At 44.4% G+C, this 21,851-nt stretch overlaps 1 protein-coding gene across 1 annotated transcript in view; it reads right to left on the bottom strand.

The window, feature by feature from the left end:
* Positions 1 to 362: 362 nt before the first annotated feature.
* The window catches only part of LOC138266876 (thialysine N-epsilon-acetyltransferase-like), a 32,604-nt gene continuing 11,115 nt past the window's right edge, over positions 363 to 21,851 (bottom strand). The window contains exons 2-6 of the mRNA XM_069215591.1: positions 16,464 to 16,515; positions 6,985 to 7,068; positions 6,553 to 6,654; positions 3,062 to 3,102; positions 363 to 1,431 (exon numbers count right to left, since the gene is read on the bottom strand). Of these exons, the coding sequence (XP_069071692.1) occupies positions 1,255 to 1,431; positions 3,062 to 3,102; positions 6,553 to 6,654; positions 6,985 to 7,068; positions 16,464 to 16,515 (456 nt within the window). The 3' untranslated portion in view covers positions 363 to 1,254. The remainder of the gene's footprint in view (positions 1,432 to 3,061; positions 3,103 to 6,552; positions 6,655 to 6,984; positions 7,069 to 16,463; positions 16,516 to 21,851) is intronic.

The following is a 21,851-nucleotide window of genomic DNA, read 5'->3' as shown; positions in this document are numbered from 1 at the left end:
TGTCTTCTTCTGTTGCTATTTCTGGGAACAGAGGGCCAGCACTGTTCCCCATTTCATTTTGTCCCCAAAATGAGACTGAGCTCCACCTTGTATCTTTGCATTTACCACAGAGATTTATTCACTCCTGGTATCTGTTACTATCGCTCACAGGTGAAAGGCCTTTTTGCTCCAGTACAAATGCATCTTCAATGTCACATCAAAGCCTCTTGTATCTTTATGTGTTACTCTGTGAAGCACTATACCAAGAGATGAAATGAAATCAAGAAATCCATTTGTTGTTATGTTTCTCTATATAATAAGCTCGGGAAGACAAACTCCCTTTACATTGAGCGCTAACAAACAATAGAGGTGAGGTTGAGGTGCTATATGAAAACATTAAAATAGTTTTAAAACTTTTCCATTCTTTTGAGGACTGATTTACTTTTAAAGTTCAGACGCTCCAAATTTTTTTGACTTGAAACTTCAAAATGCGATGGCCACAACCATAAAATTAGGTTTTGTATTGCGACTAAGATTCTCTGTTTTTTTAATACTTCCAGGTTTCATGTTGAGATCACAAAATTCCATGTTACTGCGTAACAAATATCCATGTCGACAGAATTTGATGTTCTTTGGTAAGAGATTGAAAAGACTTGACAGCCAGTGCAGATCCTTCTTGAGAGAGTGCAATGCTTCGCATGTGGGGTGCACAAAATCACTTGTAAGCAACAATGACAAAAAGGTACATTGGGATGCACCAAACTACCACTTTAACAAAAAGGTCTTGCAGGACAAACAGACTCTTAACGGTGGTGAGATTTGCTGTGGCGATCCTGCAATAAAAGTGCGTGTTGCGGCCCGTTCTGAGAAATGCAGCGCCGCTTGCAGGGGATTTCAAGCACCGTAAACTGAAGCCCTGTTCCGTAAGTCTCCTTCTCCGCTTATTGTACTCATTGGATGTAATTTAAAAACCTATTGCAGAGGGCATGCAAAAGGTATGCAGAATCCAGGAGCAACCAAATTCTCCGGCGCTCCACTGACATCGCTACTGGTCATCGACTATGATGGTGGCTTTGTTTTCAGCGACTGCTGCTGACATAGGGCGGATTTAATCGACTGCACAAAACATGTTGTACCGCGTGCAAAATCACGAATACTACCCACTGTCCACATCTGAGGATGGTGCGGTGAAGACACACGATCTAATGCTACATGGAAAATCCCGTCTTCCTCCTCCTCTGTAGCCACCAACATACAGGGAAACAGACTCTATGTTTACTTTTCTTCTTCCAGTGCCAGCTGTCTTGTGGCCTCTTCGTCGAAGCGGAAGACCTGGTAGCCGTTTCCACTGGTCAGGTCGGTGGCTCCATGCCGGAGGTAGAAGTCAATGGCTGTGTCATTCCACTTCAGGACAGCCAGCTGGATGGCAGAGCACTTGGACTCAACCCCAATCTGTCAAAGAAAGCAACATGTTAACTTACATTGCTGCATCTGGAAATTCATGAGAGTAAATGTAACTTATATATTCCGGGCCCATTCTTTCATCTTGAAATTATATTTGTATTGTTTTGTCAAAAAATATATTATTCATGTAAACCAATAAGACAAAGTAAGTCAATGTGTATTAGCAATGCATTAATTACCACAAGCGAACAATGTATTATATTGGAATAAATGTATATGTTAACCTTAACAGAATAAGTAGATTTCAGATTGAAAGGTGAATAGCATGACATACAAAATGGGGAAGTGGGACACATTTTTAGATTAAACATATAAATTTCAAAAATCTTTGCAAGTTTCAATGATTGAGTCTTCCTTATTATTTAGAAGATGGCATAATTCATTATATTCTTGATAATAACAGATCTTAAACCCAGCATCCTATCAACGGAGAGGGTTTAGATTACCATACTTTTAAAATTAGTTTGTTTATCATAAAACCATGGAATATCCAGCATTGCTTACTATGTCCCAATTTTGAAGAGAATGGAAGCAGATTGAAACCAGTTATCACTGGAGAACTAGGCACATTGTATCCAACTAGCATATCAGCTGGATTTATTACCATCTTCCAAAAATAAGGAATCCTCCGACAAGACCAGATTATGTGACCTAGTGATGTGCTGTTACATATTCTCTAACTTGGAAGCTAACATCTACTGGTACAGCCTGCTCTATCTGGAGACTAATTAAACATTGTGCATTTGCTCTCCCTGTGATTTACTTACAGCTAGAAGTTCTAAGAATTGGTTGCATCTATTGCTGGAGACATTGCTTAAGTTGTTAAAAAAAAAAAAAAAGATTCAAAGTAAGCGTAGGAAGCCAAGCTGGAGCACACCCCCAGGGAAGCCTAATGTTGGCATTGTTGTGTATCAAGAGAGCCCATGTCTGGTATTGAATCCTTGTCAGGCCTCTTTTTTTCCACCACCCTCAACTGCTGGATGCTTTTCTCACTCTTCTGGGTTCTTTTTCATCTCTGCTTTCTGTCTCTGTAACTGTCCCCCAGTCTCTACTTCCTTCTTTTTCTCCTTTCTCTGGATTAAAGCTAGAAGTCAAATGTGTCCCGGTCCACAAAAACGAGTGCAGGTGCTCATCACCTGCAACCAATGGCACAAATTAAGCAATGACTAGTTTTCAGAGTCCGGGTTGCCTGAAAACTTCAGAATATCACTGCATGGAAGCGAAAGGTAAATAGGCCCTTTTTTCACGGGAACCTGGTAGCAGTCGTCGGTTCTTGCAGGAAGACCATTCCATGTAAGGATGCTTCATATCAAACAAATGGTGAACTATGGAAGCGAGTGCTCCACTGGAGGGTAGAGGAGGGGAAAGCGATCTTGGGGTGCATCCTTATCTACCCAGCACCTCGAGACCCTCACGGGTGATTTGCTGCGCCTTATAAATCCTGACTGATTGATTATCTTGTTGGAATTTAGGAATGGTTTCTGCTCATTAACCATACTGGTGACATTGCTTTTTTAAGCACAACGGAAAAGTCCCCCAGACCACCTTCCTCTCGAGAACCACTTCTCAATGGATAATGCGTAAACTAAAGTTTACAAAACAAGCTCATAAAACTTACCTTGGCGACCATTTTCATAAACTTCTTGCCGATCCCATGCCCTGCGAAAGAAAGAGAGATGGCAGCCTTATAATCAAGTACACTGCTGGACAGCAGAAGCAGGTATGAGTGTCTCAAGACCAGAATGCACCCTGATAGCCAAGGCATGATGCAATGGAAGTGAGAGTCAAATGACTTACACGAGGGCTGTGACCACAGTGACCTTGTTATGCATTTCAATGAACACTGGACGCCGTGAGTAAGGCCTTCCAGTCCTTAGCTTGTGGGGACCTCCAACAGTAAGTACATCTATACAGAGAGTTAGCTCTTAAGATCTTCAAACCTTACACATTCTAAGGCCAATTTGGCATTATTGAAATAGAATTAGGGGGCATGATCTGTTTTTCACATATAAAAACATATGGGTGTGGCTATGCATGTTAATAAGACCCTACATTAGGGCGACCATGTCACGGAAGTGAAAGAGGCACGTGTTATGTGTGATAAAACGAGATTCTACCACTCGCAAAAAAAGGCAGTAACTGTTGGGAAGGTGATCCTAGAGCTAAGCAGAGTCTCTATCTGCAACTTAAGGAAAAGAAAAGAAAGTAGATGGCCCAGGAGACTTTTTCAGGGCACCGTGTGTGGCCCTGCGTGGCTTAAAAAATCTGGAGTAACGCAAGGCATTGCAAATCGCTGCATCACTCTGCCCCAGGGAGGTGTTCCCATGCATCCACCCAAGGATTTTGGAGCATTGCCAGATTTACCATTAGTGGTAGACATGGGAATACATGAAAAAGCTATGTCTCCTCAGATGAGGCGTAGGGAAGAGAAATATCTTTATTCCTCCTCTATTTTCCCTCTAACTACATGTGCTGCATTCTGCAGCACACGCAGAAAGAGGGAAAGTGCCTTTGGGGATTGTTTTTGTGCAGGAAGGTGACCTTCCTGCACAAAAACAATACTGCCTAAAACGCAGGCTCTCTTGCATCACGAGAGAAGGGTGCCTGCGTTAGCGCTAAGCAGCCAAAAGTGCACCAGTGCAAGGGAAAGACAGGAATGTGCCATATAATGTTAAATAAGGTCCACTCCTGCCCTTTCCTTTACACACAGCACAGCAAAGTGGCTTGCTGCAATGCGTCGCATCAAAAAATGATAAATATGGGCTGATTATCTCAAGAACAAATAATGGATGGTTTACATTAGAGATTCATTCCACTGGAGAGCGAGAGAGAGTGTGAGAGTTTGTGTGTGTATGCACTGGAAAACAAAAACAAAAAAAGGTTACAGGGACATTATAGTTAGGTTCTGAATTTACTCGTACAAAACTATAAAAATTCAGGAGTTGCAGTTAGAGTTCTTTCAATTAACTATAGCTCGTGCCCTTGCCATGCTAGGTTTTCTTATCAATAACATTATTGCAAACGTTGCAGTATTATCAAAGATACCATGCAAGATCTCATCAATGACATAATATGTAATTAGCTGTGCATGTGAAGGAGCGAGTTACAGTTACCTTAGGGCGCGAGTTATAGTTACTTGACAGAACTCTAACTATAACTGCTGAATTTCTATGGTTTTGTGCGAGTAAATTCAGAACCTAAGTATAACGTCCCTGTAACCTTTGTTTTTTTCTGTGAAATTCTAAGATTTTGTAAAGTAATTTTATTTACTATATGTTATTCCAACCCAAGCCCTTATAACCACCCAACCCCGCACCACGCATTGTGTTTGGCCGTGCGCAGCGCAGGTTGGCCACAGGGCCTGTCTCTGTCAGTGGATGTGTGAGTGGGTGCGTGAGTGTCTGGGTGGGTCTGAAAGTGGGTCTGAGACTCTATCAGTGGGTCTGAGTGGGTGCATGAGTGTCTGAGTGGGTGTTTGAGTGGACGCCTGAGCTTCTGAGTGCACGTATGAGTGAATGAATTAGTGTATGAATGAGTCTGTGGTTTCGCTTGAGAATTTTTCCATAATCGTGAATATTTTGTGAATAAATCGCAGAAATTCACAAATATCACGCACCTTGATGCAAAATTATATTGAATCTATAATCTGCCCCTAAAACACACCTATATCACAAACCTGTGGTCAGGGTAACTCCACCCAGATCCCTTATGCCACTTTCGATTTGAATTTTCACCCCCGGGACAGTGTCAAGTGAAATAAAATGGAGGTCTAAACTTTCTAGTCAGGTTGCGGTCAGCCAATTGCAACGCTTCTTTTTGCACGGGTAGTCATGAAAATTCCTGAATTTAATGAATTATTCACAGCCAGAAATATACAAATTTAGTTGCCCTTTAATATCTCCTAAACTACTGAACGGCTTTACACCTAATAACAAAAATCACAATCTGCGAATCGGCAGCTAGCTTTCTGACAAATTTGGTGTAATTACGTCCAGTGGTTCGGGCTGTGGATGTGTTGACAGGTTCTATGGGAATTAACATGGGAAACACAATGTTTTTCAAGCTCCCTTCTTCCCTGCTCCGCTTGATGGATCACCCCGAAACTTCCCATGTGCAACAAGAATAACAGGGACACTTTTTGTTGGAAAATTTCATGACGATTCGTCAAACGGTGCCAAGGATATAAGCAAGTTAAAAAAAACGCTTTTTCTATGGAAACATGGTCCTAACTATAACTACCTAGTGGCGACCGCCAGTAGAGAATATATGAATATATATATATATATATATATATATATATATATATATATATATATATATATATATATATATATAGTAAGGTTCATGTTTTACCCACAAAAAAAAAAACATAGAAACTCAGCAATTATAGTTCTATTTATGTTAAGAAACTATAACTTGTAGCCTAAAGTAACTTTCTGGCAATTATGGGTTTCAGGGAAGGTCTGATGGGTCACCTCAAAGCTGAAAAACTGAAATTCCTTATAGAAAGGAAAGCAGTTTGTAAAGTCTGAGCCCAACACTAGCTGGCAGGAGTGCACACGCGGTTATCTACAGCAGCACATGTTACCAACTGACATGATCACCTTACGAATAGCCCACTTTTACAAAAGCAGCATCCGGGATAGAACCCAGTGCCATGGAGTTTATGAAACTAGGGTCTTGAAACAGCAAGGTTTATGGCTATTGGGGAGGGGGTGGGGGACTTTTAAGGTTCGGGTACGATATTGTTTATTATTGAAGCCTGGGATACGGTAATGCTCTTAGCAGAAAGAAGCAGGTCATGGTGCGTGCTCTACACCGAACAAAAAGAAACACTTCTCACAGTACTTACCTCATATACACAAGTTTGTCAAATGTTTTATCTCTAAGGAAGAGCAGGCACACAGAAAACATACAATGTAACAGGTCTCTGGAATGTTAGAATTCTGAAGTGTTTGAAGAGCTTTGTGGTACACTTGCATTCATGAATACGATGTGGTCTGCCTTTTCGTTGCAATAACGACTGTATCCAAGCGCTCACTATTATATGCAAGCTTGCGTACATAACGCAAACCATTTCTGTCATACGCACCCCATAAACGCTCCTACCTCTGAACTCTGGCATGACGTAGATGTCCTCCAGGTAGACAATGCGGCCCTTCCAGCTACTGTAGCTGAAGACGAACAAGGCATGGCCAACAATGCTGAAACCTGAAGAAGAGCAACAGTCAAGAGTGAGATAAATGTGTCAATCAAGTCAGGCATCCTGAATCTCTTTCTTTCTTTTCCAGTGTTCACGCACTGCGATGACGTTGCAACAACCCATACTGTGAATCAGAGGCGGAGAGAGGAGGGACATTTAGTGACCGTGGAAGTCAGAAGACACAGCTTTGGTCTTCCTCATACACTTGAGCTTTTTCACATGCCCTGCCCTCCCCACCCAATGTTTATCACACTCTGGCAGCCCTTTGGCCTTGGTTGATTTGCCCTGGTCTTTTTCCCATCGAACATCAAGGCGCTATGAAATGAATGGTTCATTACCTTCTTTGCTTGTCTGTCCTGGGGGGAGTTCAGCTACCAGGCACCTGTAGGAAGGGTTGTCTGTGAAGCCATCCTCCATCAGCACTAAGTGTCAGAGAAAAAGGAAGAGGCTTAGGAGAAGAAGAGAAACACAAACGAAAGGCTGGGGAGAGAGGAAAACAGAAACAAGCCATCTGCATGGAAAGCACTTTCAGGAACTGGCAAAAAGCAGGGCACACGGTCTGGAGGGGGTTGCTCACCCCATCTCACCAGTTGATGTCTAGAGCTTCTGTAGGACCTCACTGGGTGAGGATGACCTTAGTGATGGAGACTCTAGCACCTGACCCAGGCCAGGAGTCTAAAATAGGCATTTACTCCCTCCTCCCTTTAGCTAGATAGGAACGAAGGTGACATTTGAGGCTAGTGACCTGAGCAAAGGCAAGTGCCAACTCTTCTCATCTCTCAATGCCAGGTGGATGTACTGCTCTCGCAATTGCTAATCACACAACTCTGGGATGCAAGTGATTCTGTGAGTCCTGTGTTAATACCTCCACCCCTCTTAGACTAATGGAAAAAGATATGCCAAACACATGCAAATAACACATTTTCTTCTGCACACTAATAAAAGGTTAACAGGACCCTCATAATACATCACAGCCTAGTACTGAGTGCTACTGTACATAAACATTGGCCATTTACATTTTATAAGTACAGATTTATACTTTGAAGCTCAAACTAAATTAGCATATCTGATGAACAAATATCCCTGTACATCTACCACGCCACTTTATTAACACTGTGTTATCAGAGGGTCTAGGAAAGCTTTAGGAGGTCACAGATGTGACCACTAATGGAGTGCCATTAATTGATCAAGTGTCACAACATGGACTTAATAACTATGATATTGCCTGGTGCCTTACAGAAGAGAAGGCATTACAAGGCGATGATGCACATCTGTGATGGGAGCATCAGCAAGTTCATGGAGTGCTCCAAGTATCAGGGCACGCACTAAAACGGCGTTTACTAATCTGTCGGTCAGGATGCACTGGTGGGTTGTGAGCCAATTCTTTGTGGGTTGTGAAAGTCCTGTCTATATGTTGGTACTATTTAAAAGGATAAGCCCTATGCACCAATCCAAAGGTGGTAAACAATGTCCCTAGGTCCAGTTTTAAAACAAACCCTTACAAGTATTCCCAAGCAAGAGTGCAGGTGAACATTTCAGCATTTTTGCAGCTGATATTTACTTGCTGACATTGGATCTGAGGAATCAGATCAGATTCCTAGTGTAGGGCAAATCTCTTAATACCCTGTCGTTAGAATTAAATTAACTGATATAAGAAACATGCTGGTGGTTGCCAGTAGGTAGTTATAGTCAGGACCTAGTTTCCATAAGAATAATATTTATTGTTTTGCTAATAACTTTGATGCTCTTTGACGAATCTTCATGACATTTTCAGAACTAGTTTACCACTCACTTCAGCTGCTGTCTGGAAGGTTTTGGGTTGATTCATCAAGTGGGGAAGAGAAAAGTGGTGGGGGACCCCAAAAAGCATGCAATTTCCCATAAGGAATTTGAACATCACTACAGCCCGAGCCGCTGGATGGAATTGCACCATATTTTGCAGAAAGCTAGACCTTGGTCCAGAAAGCGTGTTTTTGTAATATGGTGTGAATCAATCCAGCATTTTTGGAGATATTAAAGAAAAAAGAAATGTATATATCTAGGGGTACTGATCTGCCGTGTGGATCTGCAGAGACTCAAGCCAAAGCAAGGTCCTGATTGGCTGCCCACATCGTGACAGAAAAGTTGCAGCTGCCATTTTGGTTATTGGATCGGTGCGGGTAGGAAAAAATAAAAGTAAAATGTGACATAAGAGGTCCTGACATCATGGGACCCATGGAACGGTCCCACAGGGACCCCTCATAGGCAAAAATTAGCCTACATTTTTTGGGGGCCACTGTGGTGCTCAGCGCGGCCACCCGATAGAAATCCAAATGGGTTCGCGGATCTGGAGCACAATGGAAAAAAAAAAACACATCCAGTCCCACACACTCACCAACCCCGCAAAGGGTTACGTGGGTGGGATGGGTGGTTGGATACATGCTGGGGATTGGCCGCAGAGCCTAGATGCAGATCAGGCCCGTAGACCAACCCCCAGCATATAGCTAACCCGGAGGTGTCTCCTAGTTGTTCTGAGAAACCTCCTGTGCTTGCTAACTGAGATGGCGTAGCCGCGGAATTAAAAGAGACATGCAAACTTGCGGTTGCCACCTTTGTTTGAAATATCTCATCGCAATACTCATCGTCACAATTCTCACGTGTAAATCGAGTGGCCATGCAGTATATTTCGTCTGCCGTTAGAGTGTAGATGGACCCTTGTAGGCTTCCCCACAGTGAAGCAACACAGGGGCCCACCACTGCCCGACAGTCTGTACATCACGAAGCGCACCTAAGCCGTGCTGCCCTTTCACAGGAAAACAAGCTGTTCTTTTCCTTTCCATTAAGGATTCATGACTTTGAACCAAGTGAAGCTTGTGATATTTAAGATTTAAAGCAACTAAGGCAAATTGAGCAAGAGAACTCTGTTACATTGAGGCCAGCAAGAACCTTTCATACTGGTTTTGCTGTTGCTGCCTATGTAAAAAGTTCAGCCCCACATAACTAGACAAATTCGTCTAGTGGGAAATCTGCCAACTTTGAACCTGAGATCCTGAGTTCAGATCCAGCCCTGATAGTTATCTTTAAATTGTGTGATCCTGGGCAACTTATCAGTAATGCAAAGATATAAATACCATGCTTCGTATCTCCTAATGCCCCGGAGCTGTAAATGTTCCAATGGTCCTTAATATCATTACCTACAAACAGGAAGCTGCATTAACGCGTCTGTAATAAACGAGTAAACATTATAGCAGAATACACCTTACCGGGAAGTATTTATTTAATCATTATCAGTAGCATTCTTGAATCTATAATTATCTTTGGGGCTGGTGAAATACCAGCCAGCTGGCAACCCTACCACAGTTCCAGTAATTTGTTTACTTACTTATCACCTGGTAAGGCTTTCTTGGCACAATGCAGCGCATGCGCTATTAAAAAACAGGAACAGTAAAGCAATGATAAAGAACTGCAAAAAACATTCAAAGATGGCCGCCCTTGTGGGGGCGTGCATTGGCGGCCATCTTTGACTACTTTTACATATTTTATTATTCTGTCCATTTCATGCTGACAGATTCATTTACAAGCAATGTATTGACCATGTTAAAATAGTAAGGATGATAGAATATGCAAAAACATTCAAAGGTACTTGTGCAAGCATGTGCGACCATCTTTGAAAGGTTTTTGCCACACTTTATTTTTGAAAGATATACTAGAAATAAAGTGAAGGAAAAACCAGGCTAAGATGGCTGCCTCTAATATCTGGTGCCTTAAGAGGCACTGGGCTTGAAAGTCAAGAAGAGAACAGTCTGGTAACTGGGTGTGAGTAACTGTAGGCCCTCCTAACAAAAAAATTGTTTGTGAAAAAAAGTGTGGTCCAATAAAACAGATTATTTGGAGCAAATGTATCAATAAACGCACATTCCCACATTACTATGGTGCAAATGTCTTTTGTTATGGTATGACGATATGAGGGTGTAAGTAATTTGAAAACTCCCTCAAACCCCAATGTGCTGAACACCTTGTCACAAAACCAACAATCAAAGCTGGTCCTCTCATTGTTAGTTGTCCACACACCAGGTATCTTTCTGGGTAGCCAATGGCATTTTTCTGAATAACTATTTGTGAAAGTAAACAAAAATAATTCATGTGAGGAGGATATACAAAACCTTCTCGATTTACTTTAATTATATACATGTTTGAAAGCACAGTGCAAATCCGAAAGCAGGCTACACTTATATTTCATGGAGGAAGCTTGGGGGCACTGCCCTGCAAGTGAAACTTAAGTGATAATTCCTTGATCAAAAAAGATATCAAATAGTTTTAAAACAAAACTGGATGTTCCAAATGTTGACATTATTCTGCCGGGAAGGTTCAATTGATGTTTAAAGCATGTCAGGTGGTGCAAGTTATGTCATGCATTCTGCACGTAGCTAACTATAACAAGGGAATTTCAGTAATTTGGGGATTTGAGCCAAACCCCTAATGCATTTTCAACTGTGTTTTTTAATGAATTTCAGTGGTTTTTATGACACGCTTAATTTTCAGCCCTCTCGGGCCTTCGAAGCAAGGAATGGTCACATAGCATGGCCACGGGTGGTGAAAAGTTACTGCACATGACCAAAGGCCGACCGACCCCTTGGCACATGGGCATTGGCTGTGCCCAGCACACAGTAGCCGCAGGGGCTGGCCTGCAACCGGGCCCTGCAATCAACCAGCCACTGGGCGCACCCCCTCAGGCACCCAACCCCTACTAGGCATGCCTTTTGGCTGTGCACAGAGGGTTTCTTTCCTTCTTTTTTTCGTTAGGGCCCAATTGTTTTCACCTTTTTATTTTTAGTGAAAAATGAAAAAAAATTCCTAGCTACCGTAAAGAAAAGTTTCAGTTCTATAAAGGACAAGGAGGTCAAAATTATTTTAATAAAAAGTGCAATTTTCAGCAGAGAATGTTGGGATTTTCAGAACCATTGCAATTTTATGCCAGTTGTTCATTTTTCCACATCGCTAGCTGGATGTCCATCGGTACTCCCCTGCTGCCGGGAACCTCTCAAGGTGTCTCACAGCGCAAAAACTGCAACTTTAAAAAAGTTCCAAATATTTTTAAAATAAAACAAGATTTTTTTTAAATCACGAGTTTCAAGATGGCTGAATCAAACAACAGAACGTGAGTGGGGCCTGCAAAACATCTAAAGCTGCCCCAAAGACCTAGCATATTTGTAGCAAACCCTGCAACGTGAGCCTAGGAGCAGTCTTGCAGGAGTACCCCAGGCCAAGCCCGACTGTAGCAAATAAAGAAAACAAACTCTCTTTGACATTTAAATGGAAGATGTAACTCCGTGTGTTTCAGCTCTACCAATGTAAACACCAGGCAAATGTAGGCACGAGCTAAAATGCTATGGGCAACTGCATGTTCAAATACAAGCAGAAGTTAAAATGCAAACACTAGTTAAAAAATGAAAACAAGACTTAAAAGTAAACACGAGTTAAAAATGTTGTTACAATTAAAAAGCTGCAATCTTTTAAACGTTGGATTTGCTCAACCCTATTTCCAACTAACTCCAGTATTTTAATATAGGTAGAAGAACCATTATTTTTTGCACGCAACTAATTAAGAAATATAAAAAGTAATGGTTACATGGAGGATTAGGACTGTTCTAGTGAGTCCCATGAAGCAGAGATGCTGGTTTAATTGTCTTCTTCAGAGAAATAAGGGCCTGTTACAAATCCATTTCTACTGGCCCCGGTGAAGGCAAATGTTACCAGTAATTTTCATGTGTCCCAGCCCCCTTCCTCTCCATCATCTCAGGTGTCCCATTTCACTGTGATGGGGCATGTTTTCCCCAAAGTTACCACTACGGACTCCGGAAACCAAAGGCGGATGGGTCATCCTAGTGGTGATGACGAGCCGCGATATTCTGCTGCCACTGTGGCTACCAGCCGGACCGACTCGGTCCCAGTGAACATCCCAAGAACTTCTGCAGTACAGAAGGACTCTGTTTCAGGACCAATCAAGCTTATCCCACCAACCAGAACAGTGGAAAATATACTACCCCACAACATCTTTCTAAGGAAAAAGGTGGAGGGACTGGTCTATCTTAAACCTTTGTGATCTAAACCAGTGGTTCCCAACCTTTTGACTTCTGTGGACCCCCACTTTATCATTACCAGAACCCTGGGATCCCCACTGAATCATTGTTGGAATCCGCCGCTCACTGAGTTATTAATATCAGTCAGGGCCCAGGTCTAAACACTGTTGATGATTTGAACCTCAGAACAATACGCAACAAATACAGAAACGATAATTTGCAAACAAAATTTAAAAAAAACATTTTAATGGAAAGGCTTGAGCTTTTCTATATTCAATTGAAGCCACACATCGTCCATACTATATTCTGTCTGATGCACCCACACTGCTCCCATGAATCAGTCTGAGGATACTAATTGAATTTTTAGCACCCAATTTCAAATTCCTCGACATTTACAGTACATATTAAAATTTTCAATTGTACATTTAGCCACTTTATTTAAATACACTTTATTAATCGGTTAATATTAGATAATTTTCTGAGCAGTCACGACCCCCCTGACGAGGCTTTGCGGACCCCCAGGGGTCCCCAGACCACAGGTTGGGTGGGATCCACTTATCTAAACAGTCCCCTTCCCTGCAGATGTTAAAAAATGCTGAACACGACTCACGTATTGGCAGCTGCACTACGCAATGGCTGGATATGAACAATAGGCCTTTGCGACACAGGCTATCACATGCCTGTGCTGAGAAAGCAGAGGAAGTTCTTCCAGATGAAGCTGGGAAACTAACAATTAACAGCACAGGGCATTTGAGCTTGTACTCAGTTCTGCTCATTGGATGTTTACCAAGATAGCAGCAATGGTGGTCCCTTCCTGCGACCTCAGGAAGTCCACCCACCGAAACTGAGCCTGAACACTAACTCGTTCAAACAGAGTGAAGTGCAGATTTAGAATCCAGTATAGTCCTAGCCCTCAAGCCTCTCTACACACTTGACTTCAAAGAGACCTAACCCCATACACACCTTGGGTCTCTCCAGAAGAATACAGTTCACAGGGTCAGTCTGCACCCTCCCAACGATGGATAGTCTTCAGCCATGCAGTCGATAACATCTTGAAAATTGGATATTGTGATCTATATTACGAATTACCTTACAGTGAAAGCGTGCGTGGACTCACACCGCATGGGAACAAATGCTTTGAAGACCACCATATGGTTGGGTATTTTTGTGACCGCTAGGGCCCATGCATTATGTGGCAAGCATGCACCCTTCCCGGACCTGCCCAATTGCAAGTTTCTGTGTCGGTTTTGACTTTCAGGCCTCAGCGTACGTTACCATTATCCATGTGCACTGAAGACCGCTTTAGCTGAACAGTCTGTGTGACCCAGAGCACAGCTCAAAAAATGTTTTTTTTCATGTTTTCTGCATTTGAGGGAGCGACCTACAGGCTGCTGCCTAATCTCATGCAGCCAGACCTGTTGTCACATCCCCTGTAGTGCATGTGTGTAGCAGAAGTGAGTGAAAGCATGCGTCTGAGCTGTGTGCATTGTGTGGATGGAGTTCAGTGAAAGTCCTCCTGGCTTGCCACAGACCAACTTTGTGTATTAGTAGCATTCTTGAAGCTTTTGTGCAGCATCACACTCTGAAGTGCGGCAAGGATGAGCCCACACTCTTTCCAGAAGTGCATAAATGAACATTTTGTGGGTCCTGATTTCTGTTCCTTCCTGGAGCTCTCCCATTAGATCAGACAGAGGGTGTAGGGGATATTGACACAGCAGTCTCCTCTGAGTAGAGGGTTATCCTTTTTAGCAGGGATTGCCAACTTTGTTCCCTCTTCGGTGCTACTGCCAAAAAGTTGATGTTTGTCAGGTGTGAAGCCTTCTCTCCTCTGTGCCCAGCTGGGTTCCTCCCAGTGAATATTGCCAGCTTTACTACTTGCTATCTGCCATCAACAGGAGGCAAAGAGTGTGTCTGCTTAAATAAAAGAACCACTGTCAATCAGTTTGAAGATAGCACATGTGAATTACACAACCTTGTCTAAGAAAGGATTGTAAGAGAAGGTCTGAATCTGCCAGTCAGTGATCTAGGACTTATTACTGACCAGTGTGTGCGAGACGCCCTACAGCGGGCTTGAGGAATATTCTGAGATCCAAGGCTGATGTCCTTGGCAGCCGGTTTCCCAGAGGTCAGGGGCTAACACCTTGAGGAATCCACATTTATCTGCTGGAGGAGCTGCCTAGCCAGGGGAAGAGGCTTGCGGAGGTACCCGTACAGGAAGAAGTCTGCCTTGTGGATAGTCCCTGCCATAACTGGCAAAAGTGTAGCTGCCCAGAGGAAGCGGACTGCGTGAATCATCTGGGTGAAATTGCACCTACATTTGTAGAAAAGTTTGTGGTGGATTCTGCTACTGTAATGTGCCTCCCATCAGGCCTGAGAGTGAGCGGCGTGTTTGCTGTAGAAAGACCAGAACACACCAACGATAGTAGCTCAGAAACGGGTCCTAGGTGACCTGGCATGTTGCGCCTCCACAAGAAAGCGAAATCGTATTGCTGTGGTTCAGAAGAACTGAGCTATGTGTGCAGCACTGTCCAGATTGACCTGAGAAGGTGACTGACTCCTATAGTGTATAAGTTGAAGACCTAGCAACCCCTGTCAACTCCCAAGGGATCATAGATAGCAGGCTCTAGACTCAGTTACAGTTGTAACCCCCCCCCCCCTTTGAACTTCTATAGGTTGCTCTGCTCCTTTTTTGTGGAGGTTTACCTAGGGCAGTAGTCTCCAAACTTTTTAATGCCGCGCCACGTCCCCCCAGTTGAAAAATAAAAATCATTGGGCCCCCCTTCAGAATCTTTCACAAATATTATATAAAGATGTCAATGTTTAAATATGTCTAGACCTATTTAAGCACTGCAATTAAGTACTGTGACCTTTTTAAAAAATGCAATAACATGCTTCTGCTTAAAACAAAACACTATTATCTGTGTAATGCTTCTTTTGGCCAGAGCCTAGCGCCCCCCCTGGGATCACTTGAGGCCCCACTAGGGCCCCCCCCGTTTTGAAGACCTCTGACCTAGGGCCTGAGAAGCACGGCAGCCATTCCCATGCATTTCCATAGCTTGAAGGCCAGATATCTCCTGGAGACGGAGGTCACCGCACAGAGCTGGCCATGCACTGAATCCATCAGCAGCAGCCTTGTGTCCGAGGTCCTTCCTGCTGCTGTTGGCGGGTGAACCCAGCGCCCTCACAATGCAAGCCCCCACAAGAGATAGAGAACCGCAGCGGACTAGATTTAGGGGTAAGCCAAAAATACCAACCAGAAAGCCGCCTAACAAGCATTCTACAAGCAGCACCTATCTAGATTTTCCCCTGTACCCAACATATTTCCTTACGGTAATATCATATTAGTAGTATCCTTGCATTCTGGCGCTCTATAACTTTATGTACTATTAGGTACCGGTAAGAGCGCTGGTTGGAATCTGCATCATTGGTCAGTACTGGGCGCACTGCTGACTTCTGATTCTCAAATAAAGCGCCACCTCCTTGAGTAAGCCTTGGACTGCACGCCTTGCTACACCGAGTGTCAAATACTCTAGGGTAGTACTTGTCACTCACTTATCAGTGTCCTAAGTCAGCCAGGCCACAGGATATCAGTGGTAATCATGATGTGCACCAGAACCCCCAAAATCGGTCTCCCAGTTACTCACGGGTTTGGCACGGAAGTTAGTCTAGAAGTGCAAATACAGAAGTCAACATGAAAGTGACTTTTTCCTTGATATGTCAACAACGAAAATACAAATAGTTAAAAACAGTTAACTAACTTTCTTCTGTTATTTTGATGTGTTCTGATGCTTTTTCATACTCTGCCAGCTCCTAGAGGGAAGAGAAAATATATTAAAAAAACACATTTGAGGGCATATGGCTTTTCATTCTAAGTGTCAGTGCTGACATTTTCTAATAAAACTGACCCATTGTCATTGCCAGTGACTTTGAACAAACCTCCCAGGCACCACTGCCCACGTTTCAACATCCTTTACTGACTGTCAATATTTGGTAAACTAGAAAGATCTCTCCTGGGGCTGACTTATTTATCATAGTACCTTTATATTCCTTTATGCACTACAGATTAGTCCTCTTATGGACAGTGAAAATGTGTAATATAAAAGTGAAAACACAGAGAGGGCCTCAACACCAACTTTTCTGCAAAGAATGCCGTGTATGATGGCTTGAGGTAAAGAGGCTTCAGCTCGCTCACATGCCTAAAATATGTTATGGTGTTGAGAGGGCCGTTTTCAACATCAGAAACCTTAATGGACAACTGCACAGCTGATCAAAAGGGGTGCCCATTGAAGAAGTGAGAAATAACTTCAAGTCCCACTGTTACATGGCAAAGGGTGTGGAAGGGAACAAGTGTTGCAAAACTTTCAAAAATCTAAACACAAAAGGGGATTTAAATAAAGAAAGTTACTTGGGCAACCAAAAAAAAGTGCAAGAATCAACAAAAAACGTATAACAGTGCCCAAAACAAGTCTTTGCTGGGCCTGGGATAGAACAAATGACAAAACTTTGGGCTTGCAGTGGGTCAGTTTGGCGAGTGCCATCTCAAGCCGCAAATCTGTCCCAACAACTAGCGGATGCCTTGCTGCTAGAATGACATCAACAACTTCTAAAGATAGGTCATATGAGGTCAACTGCTGATGGTAAATTTCCCGGCACAGAGATGCAGATTGTGCAGGTCTGGGTGCAGCACACTGCCCGGCTGCTTTGGCACAAGAGCCTCCCGAAGCGGCCGCTTGACAGAAGGACAGATGCTCATGCCCGGAGTTCCAGGTACCACCCTCTCCTGGCCCAATAGGACAGTGTCTCCAACAAGTCACTTGTAAGCTGCCACCAGCTCACAGACGCCTTCAGATCACAGCCTTTTTCCTTTAAAGCTAAGGGAAGGTGGTTTTTATTGTACATTATCATCAGGCTACAGATAGCAGGGCCTGATAATATGCAATGCTCCGTCAGTTTTATGACCCAGGGGCACAGAGGTGTAAAACAGAAGCACTGAGGTAATTGCCGCATAACATTTTCTGCACTTTAAATTTCTCCCTTTAAAGAAAATGGTTGAATGATTGTTTTATATATGTAACGTTGCCACATATGGCAAAAGATATATCCTGTGCCATATGTACATCTCACACTGGCCCTCACTCACCCACATACTTATATCCTGTTCATACACACACATGTGCATACATTTCCAAAAAACACTTTCTCACTGCTACATGGCAGCCCTATCATAGGGCCCCTAATCAAGTATTTTGTTCCACCCATAGTGTCTGGAAATTCGGCTTAAAGTCTATGAGGCTGGGTGTGGTGGTTTCTGGTAACAATGTGCGAGTTGACAACTTTTCAGTAGCTCACAGTGATTCTCACTGATCAGAAGTAGCTCTCACTACAGAAAAGGTTGGAGACCCCTACACTAGGATGACTTGTGTCCTGTCGTTCCTGATCTTCTTCAGAACTCAGGACAGGAGAGGCCGCAGCAGGATGACATACAGGAGTTCTGAACATAATACGTCTCTGAGAGACGGCCTTCTTGGGAATTTTAACAAGCAAAGATGCTGACATTGTACATTCCCAGCAATGGGGAAAAGATCGAGCCGAGGCTCTCTCCACTGATGGAAGACGCCTTGTGACACCTCCAGCTGTAACTGCGATTTGTGGTCTGCTAAGCATTGGCGGCTGAGTTTGCCGTAGGGTTTAAAGATAAAGATCACACCAGGAAGGTCAACTCCAGAGAAACTCCCTGGTGGTCCAGCCACCTCCAGTCACATAGAGCCTCTTGGTACAGGACCCAACACCCCACCATGCTTGTTGCAGTATCAGCGGTGGGGTCTGTGAGTAGCTAAACCAGCCTTCACCTGATGGTGGGTAGGAAGGTCTTCATTGTCAAGCGAAATGAGTCGAGCTTCTGCTGGAGACCAGAGGCCTCTGGTCATCACCTCTCCCACAGGGCCCCCACCACCCAGAAGAGATGCATCCATGACCATTGACAATTCTGGACATTTTAAGGATAGGGGTCTGCAACTGACCCCAAAGCAGTCCAGCAGCCACCCCTGCAGATCCTTTGCAGACTACTCAGAAATATGTATACAGTGTACAGAGTCCCTTGATGCTGTGCCCCTTGGGACTTCAAGTCCCGCCGAAGAGCCCTCATATGCCATCTGCTTCACCAGCAGGCCAAAAGCCCCAGCATCCTAAGAGCCATCCACACTGAGATCCAGGACAGAGGTTACAACTGGACTCTCCTCTCCGGGAGGAAAGGCACGAAACTGTACAATATCCAAAATGGCTGAGATGAAATGGAGCATCTGTGAGGGAGTCAGGTACGACTCTGGCACAACAATATGAGTAGGTTCCTCACAATCTGGGGGTGGCTGATGACTCCCTGGGGCAAGGGTGCTTTCAACAACCAGTTGTTGAGGTGCAGGAAGACTGGTTCCCCCAATCTCTGAAGGTGCACAGCAACCATTGCCATCACTTTTGTGAACACCCGAGGGGCACTGGTGAGCCTGAAAGGGAGCAATGCATGATGAAAATGCTCCTACACCACTGTGAATCGCAGGCAGTACCTGCAGTATGGGGATATGTAAATAAGCATCCTGCAGGTCCAATGCCACCATCCAGTCTCCGGGGCCTAGGGCAGACAGAACCTGAGCTAGTGTGAGCATCTTGAATGTTCTTCTACTGGAAGGCGTTGAGAGAACAAAGATCTAAAATAGGATGAAGATCTCCATCCTTCTTCAGCACCAGGAAGTAGCCGGAGTAACACTCAGCTTCTACTTCCGGTGCCAGAACTCTGTTTACGGCCCCTTTGGCTAAATTGGCTTGCACTATGTGCGGCAAGACGGACAGATGGTCGTCTGTCAGCTGCCCTGGCGGTGGTGGAAAGTGTGGCTGGGTGGAAAGAAATGGGAGAGCATAGCCCCAATGTACAATATGGGGGACCCACTTGTTCTTAAGTGATGGCACGCCACCAGGGCAGGGTTTAAATATCAGATCCTGCCTCTGACAGGGAGGTTGTGTGCCAGAAAGGACACAACCAATTGTGTGGCTGCGGTTGATGGAGCAGTGGGAGACTGAGCCCCATATTGTCATTGATGTCCTGTGTGTTATCTTTGCAAACTGCGGCCTCAGCCACGAAAATGCTGGGAGCTATGTTGGGCTGGTGGCGGGACCTGGTAGTGGCTGTACTGGAAACCCCTTCCATTGGCCCAAAAGGGGCGAAATTGCTGATGGAACTGTGTGGATGTGGCAGGCATGTTTAAGGAACGTGAGGTGGCCTTGCTTTCTGTAGGATGTTCCACAGCGTTGCCCGCTTTCTCCCCGAACAGACAAGAGCCATCAAGTGGCATCTCCATCAGGGATGCTGACCATCCCTCTGGAAGCCTGTAGGCCTCATTCTGGTGTGGTGCCAAAGTGCCACACTCATACTCCTAGCCTAACCTCAGCAGTCAGTTGTGCCCCAGTTGAGATTATCACACATTAAGCTGTGTTGCAGCTAAATTGGAAAACTTGAGACAAGGACGTCCAGAACCTGTTTGGAAGTACCAGTAAGACTTGCGCCACGGTGTCGCATCAGGCATGACTCGTGGATGAAAAGATGCATTTGCCAAATACCTCTATTTTCTTACACTCACAATTAAGTAAGGTGGGGGTGCCACTCAGATTAACTTAATGAGCAGAGGCTGGCACCGCCAAACTCTCTGGGGTGGCATGTTGTGAAGGAAGTCAGGGTTGCGTGGGGCTGAGTTATGATGCTGAGAAACCAGCCTATGAACTGGTGGTCCAGAACATGATTCCCTAGAGGGTGTTTGTGAGGTGCCTCATCACATTTTAAGAGAGGTTCTCGAGGTGCGTGGCCAGGCTGGAATACCTCTGTCAAAACATTAGCTCTCACCTCCATAATAGGTAGTTGTAGTCCTAGTGCTAAGGCCATCATCCACATAACTACAGCGAAGGACGTGCTTTCTTCGATGGTGGTGCCAAGGGGAGAAACAAGACCAGAGGTATCCAGGCCACAGTCATCCTGTGGGTCCTTATACCAGTCTTTCTCATCATACCGCGAGTCAAAATCATCCCCTTCATTAACATTGCCAACGTTCGAGTCCATGCCGAAAAGAATGTGTAAAATGAGCCCTACCACATTGTAAGGGCAAGGTATCCAAATCAGAAAGCTTACTGGCCGACTGCACTGAGTTGGGAGTAGGGTATGGCCTTGGTTGCAGCGGATTCTGCTCGACGCTGAAAAGCACAATGGGCTGCAAATAATCCTTCGACGTAGAGGGAGCTGGAGCAGTGGCTGGTGCTGGAATCGGTACAGGAGCCTGTGCAGACCCCAAAGCAGGTTTGAGGGGCATAAAGGGCACTGTGAACAAACCCACCAGCAGAAGTCCGACTCAAAGTTCATGTAGATCCTTGGCGCCCAACGTTGTGCCACAGAGAGCTAGTAAAGGGCCAATAATGCACAGCATGGCCTCCCTAATGGCCGCCATTTGCTGCAACATCAATGAAGGACTTGGAAATTCGAGCTGTATTGGGACCAGACTTGGAAATGCCTCCAATGAAGATCGGGAGCAAGACAGGGTTGGTCCCCTCACTCCCTCTCTAGAGTTCGAGAATAGTGGGAAGGACATTATTCCTGCTTCGATTTCTTGTGCTTCTTCGCGCACATTCCCGAAGGTGTCTAATGCACGGATGAACTGCCATGTGAATCACTTCAGGAGCGTAAATGGGGCCTTTCTTTCAACTTTGACCAGCCATGGAGGGGAGCCTTCCAATGTTTGCTGACATACAGCCTCACCTGATGAACCAGTACAGCTTTCTGATTCTTCTAGGCATAGTCCTCACAGTCCCTGGAATCGTGCTCCCACTTAGGGTCCCAGACACACATTCCATGGGGATCTATCACAGACATCCATTTGCAACAATCACTACATGCTTTCCACCCTCTAGTCTTAGGAGGTGAGATTTTCCTATGCACAGTAGTAAAACATCTGAAAATTAAAAAAAGATTCAGAAAAGATCAAGGAGTAACTCTGGATCCGCATCTGAAGGCACGGAAATAAGGTGCTGATGTCATTGTACATGTGCGACACTCATAGGCGGCTCTGCTTGTCACTTCCGAAGCAGAACAACATCAGTGTGGAGCTGCAGAA

The sequence above is a fragment of the Pleurodeles waltl genome, chromosome 12 (genome assembly GCF_031143425.1).
Source record: "Pleurodeles waltl isolate 20211129_DDA chromosome 12, aPleWal1.hap1.20221129, whole genome shotgun sequence".
NCBI lineage: Eukaryota > Metazoa > Chordata > Amphibia > Caudata > Salamandridae > Pleurodeles > Pleurodeles waltl.
This window is presented reverse-complemented; position numbering and strand designations above follow the sequence as displayed.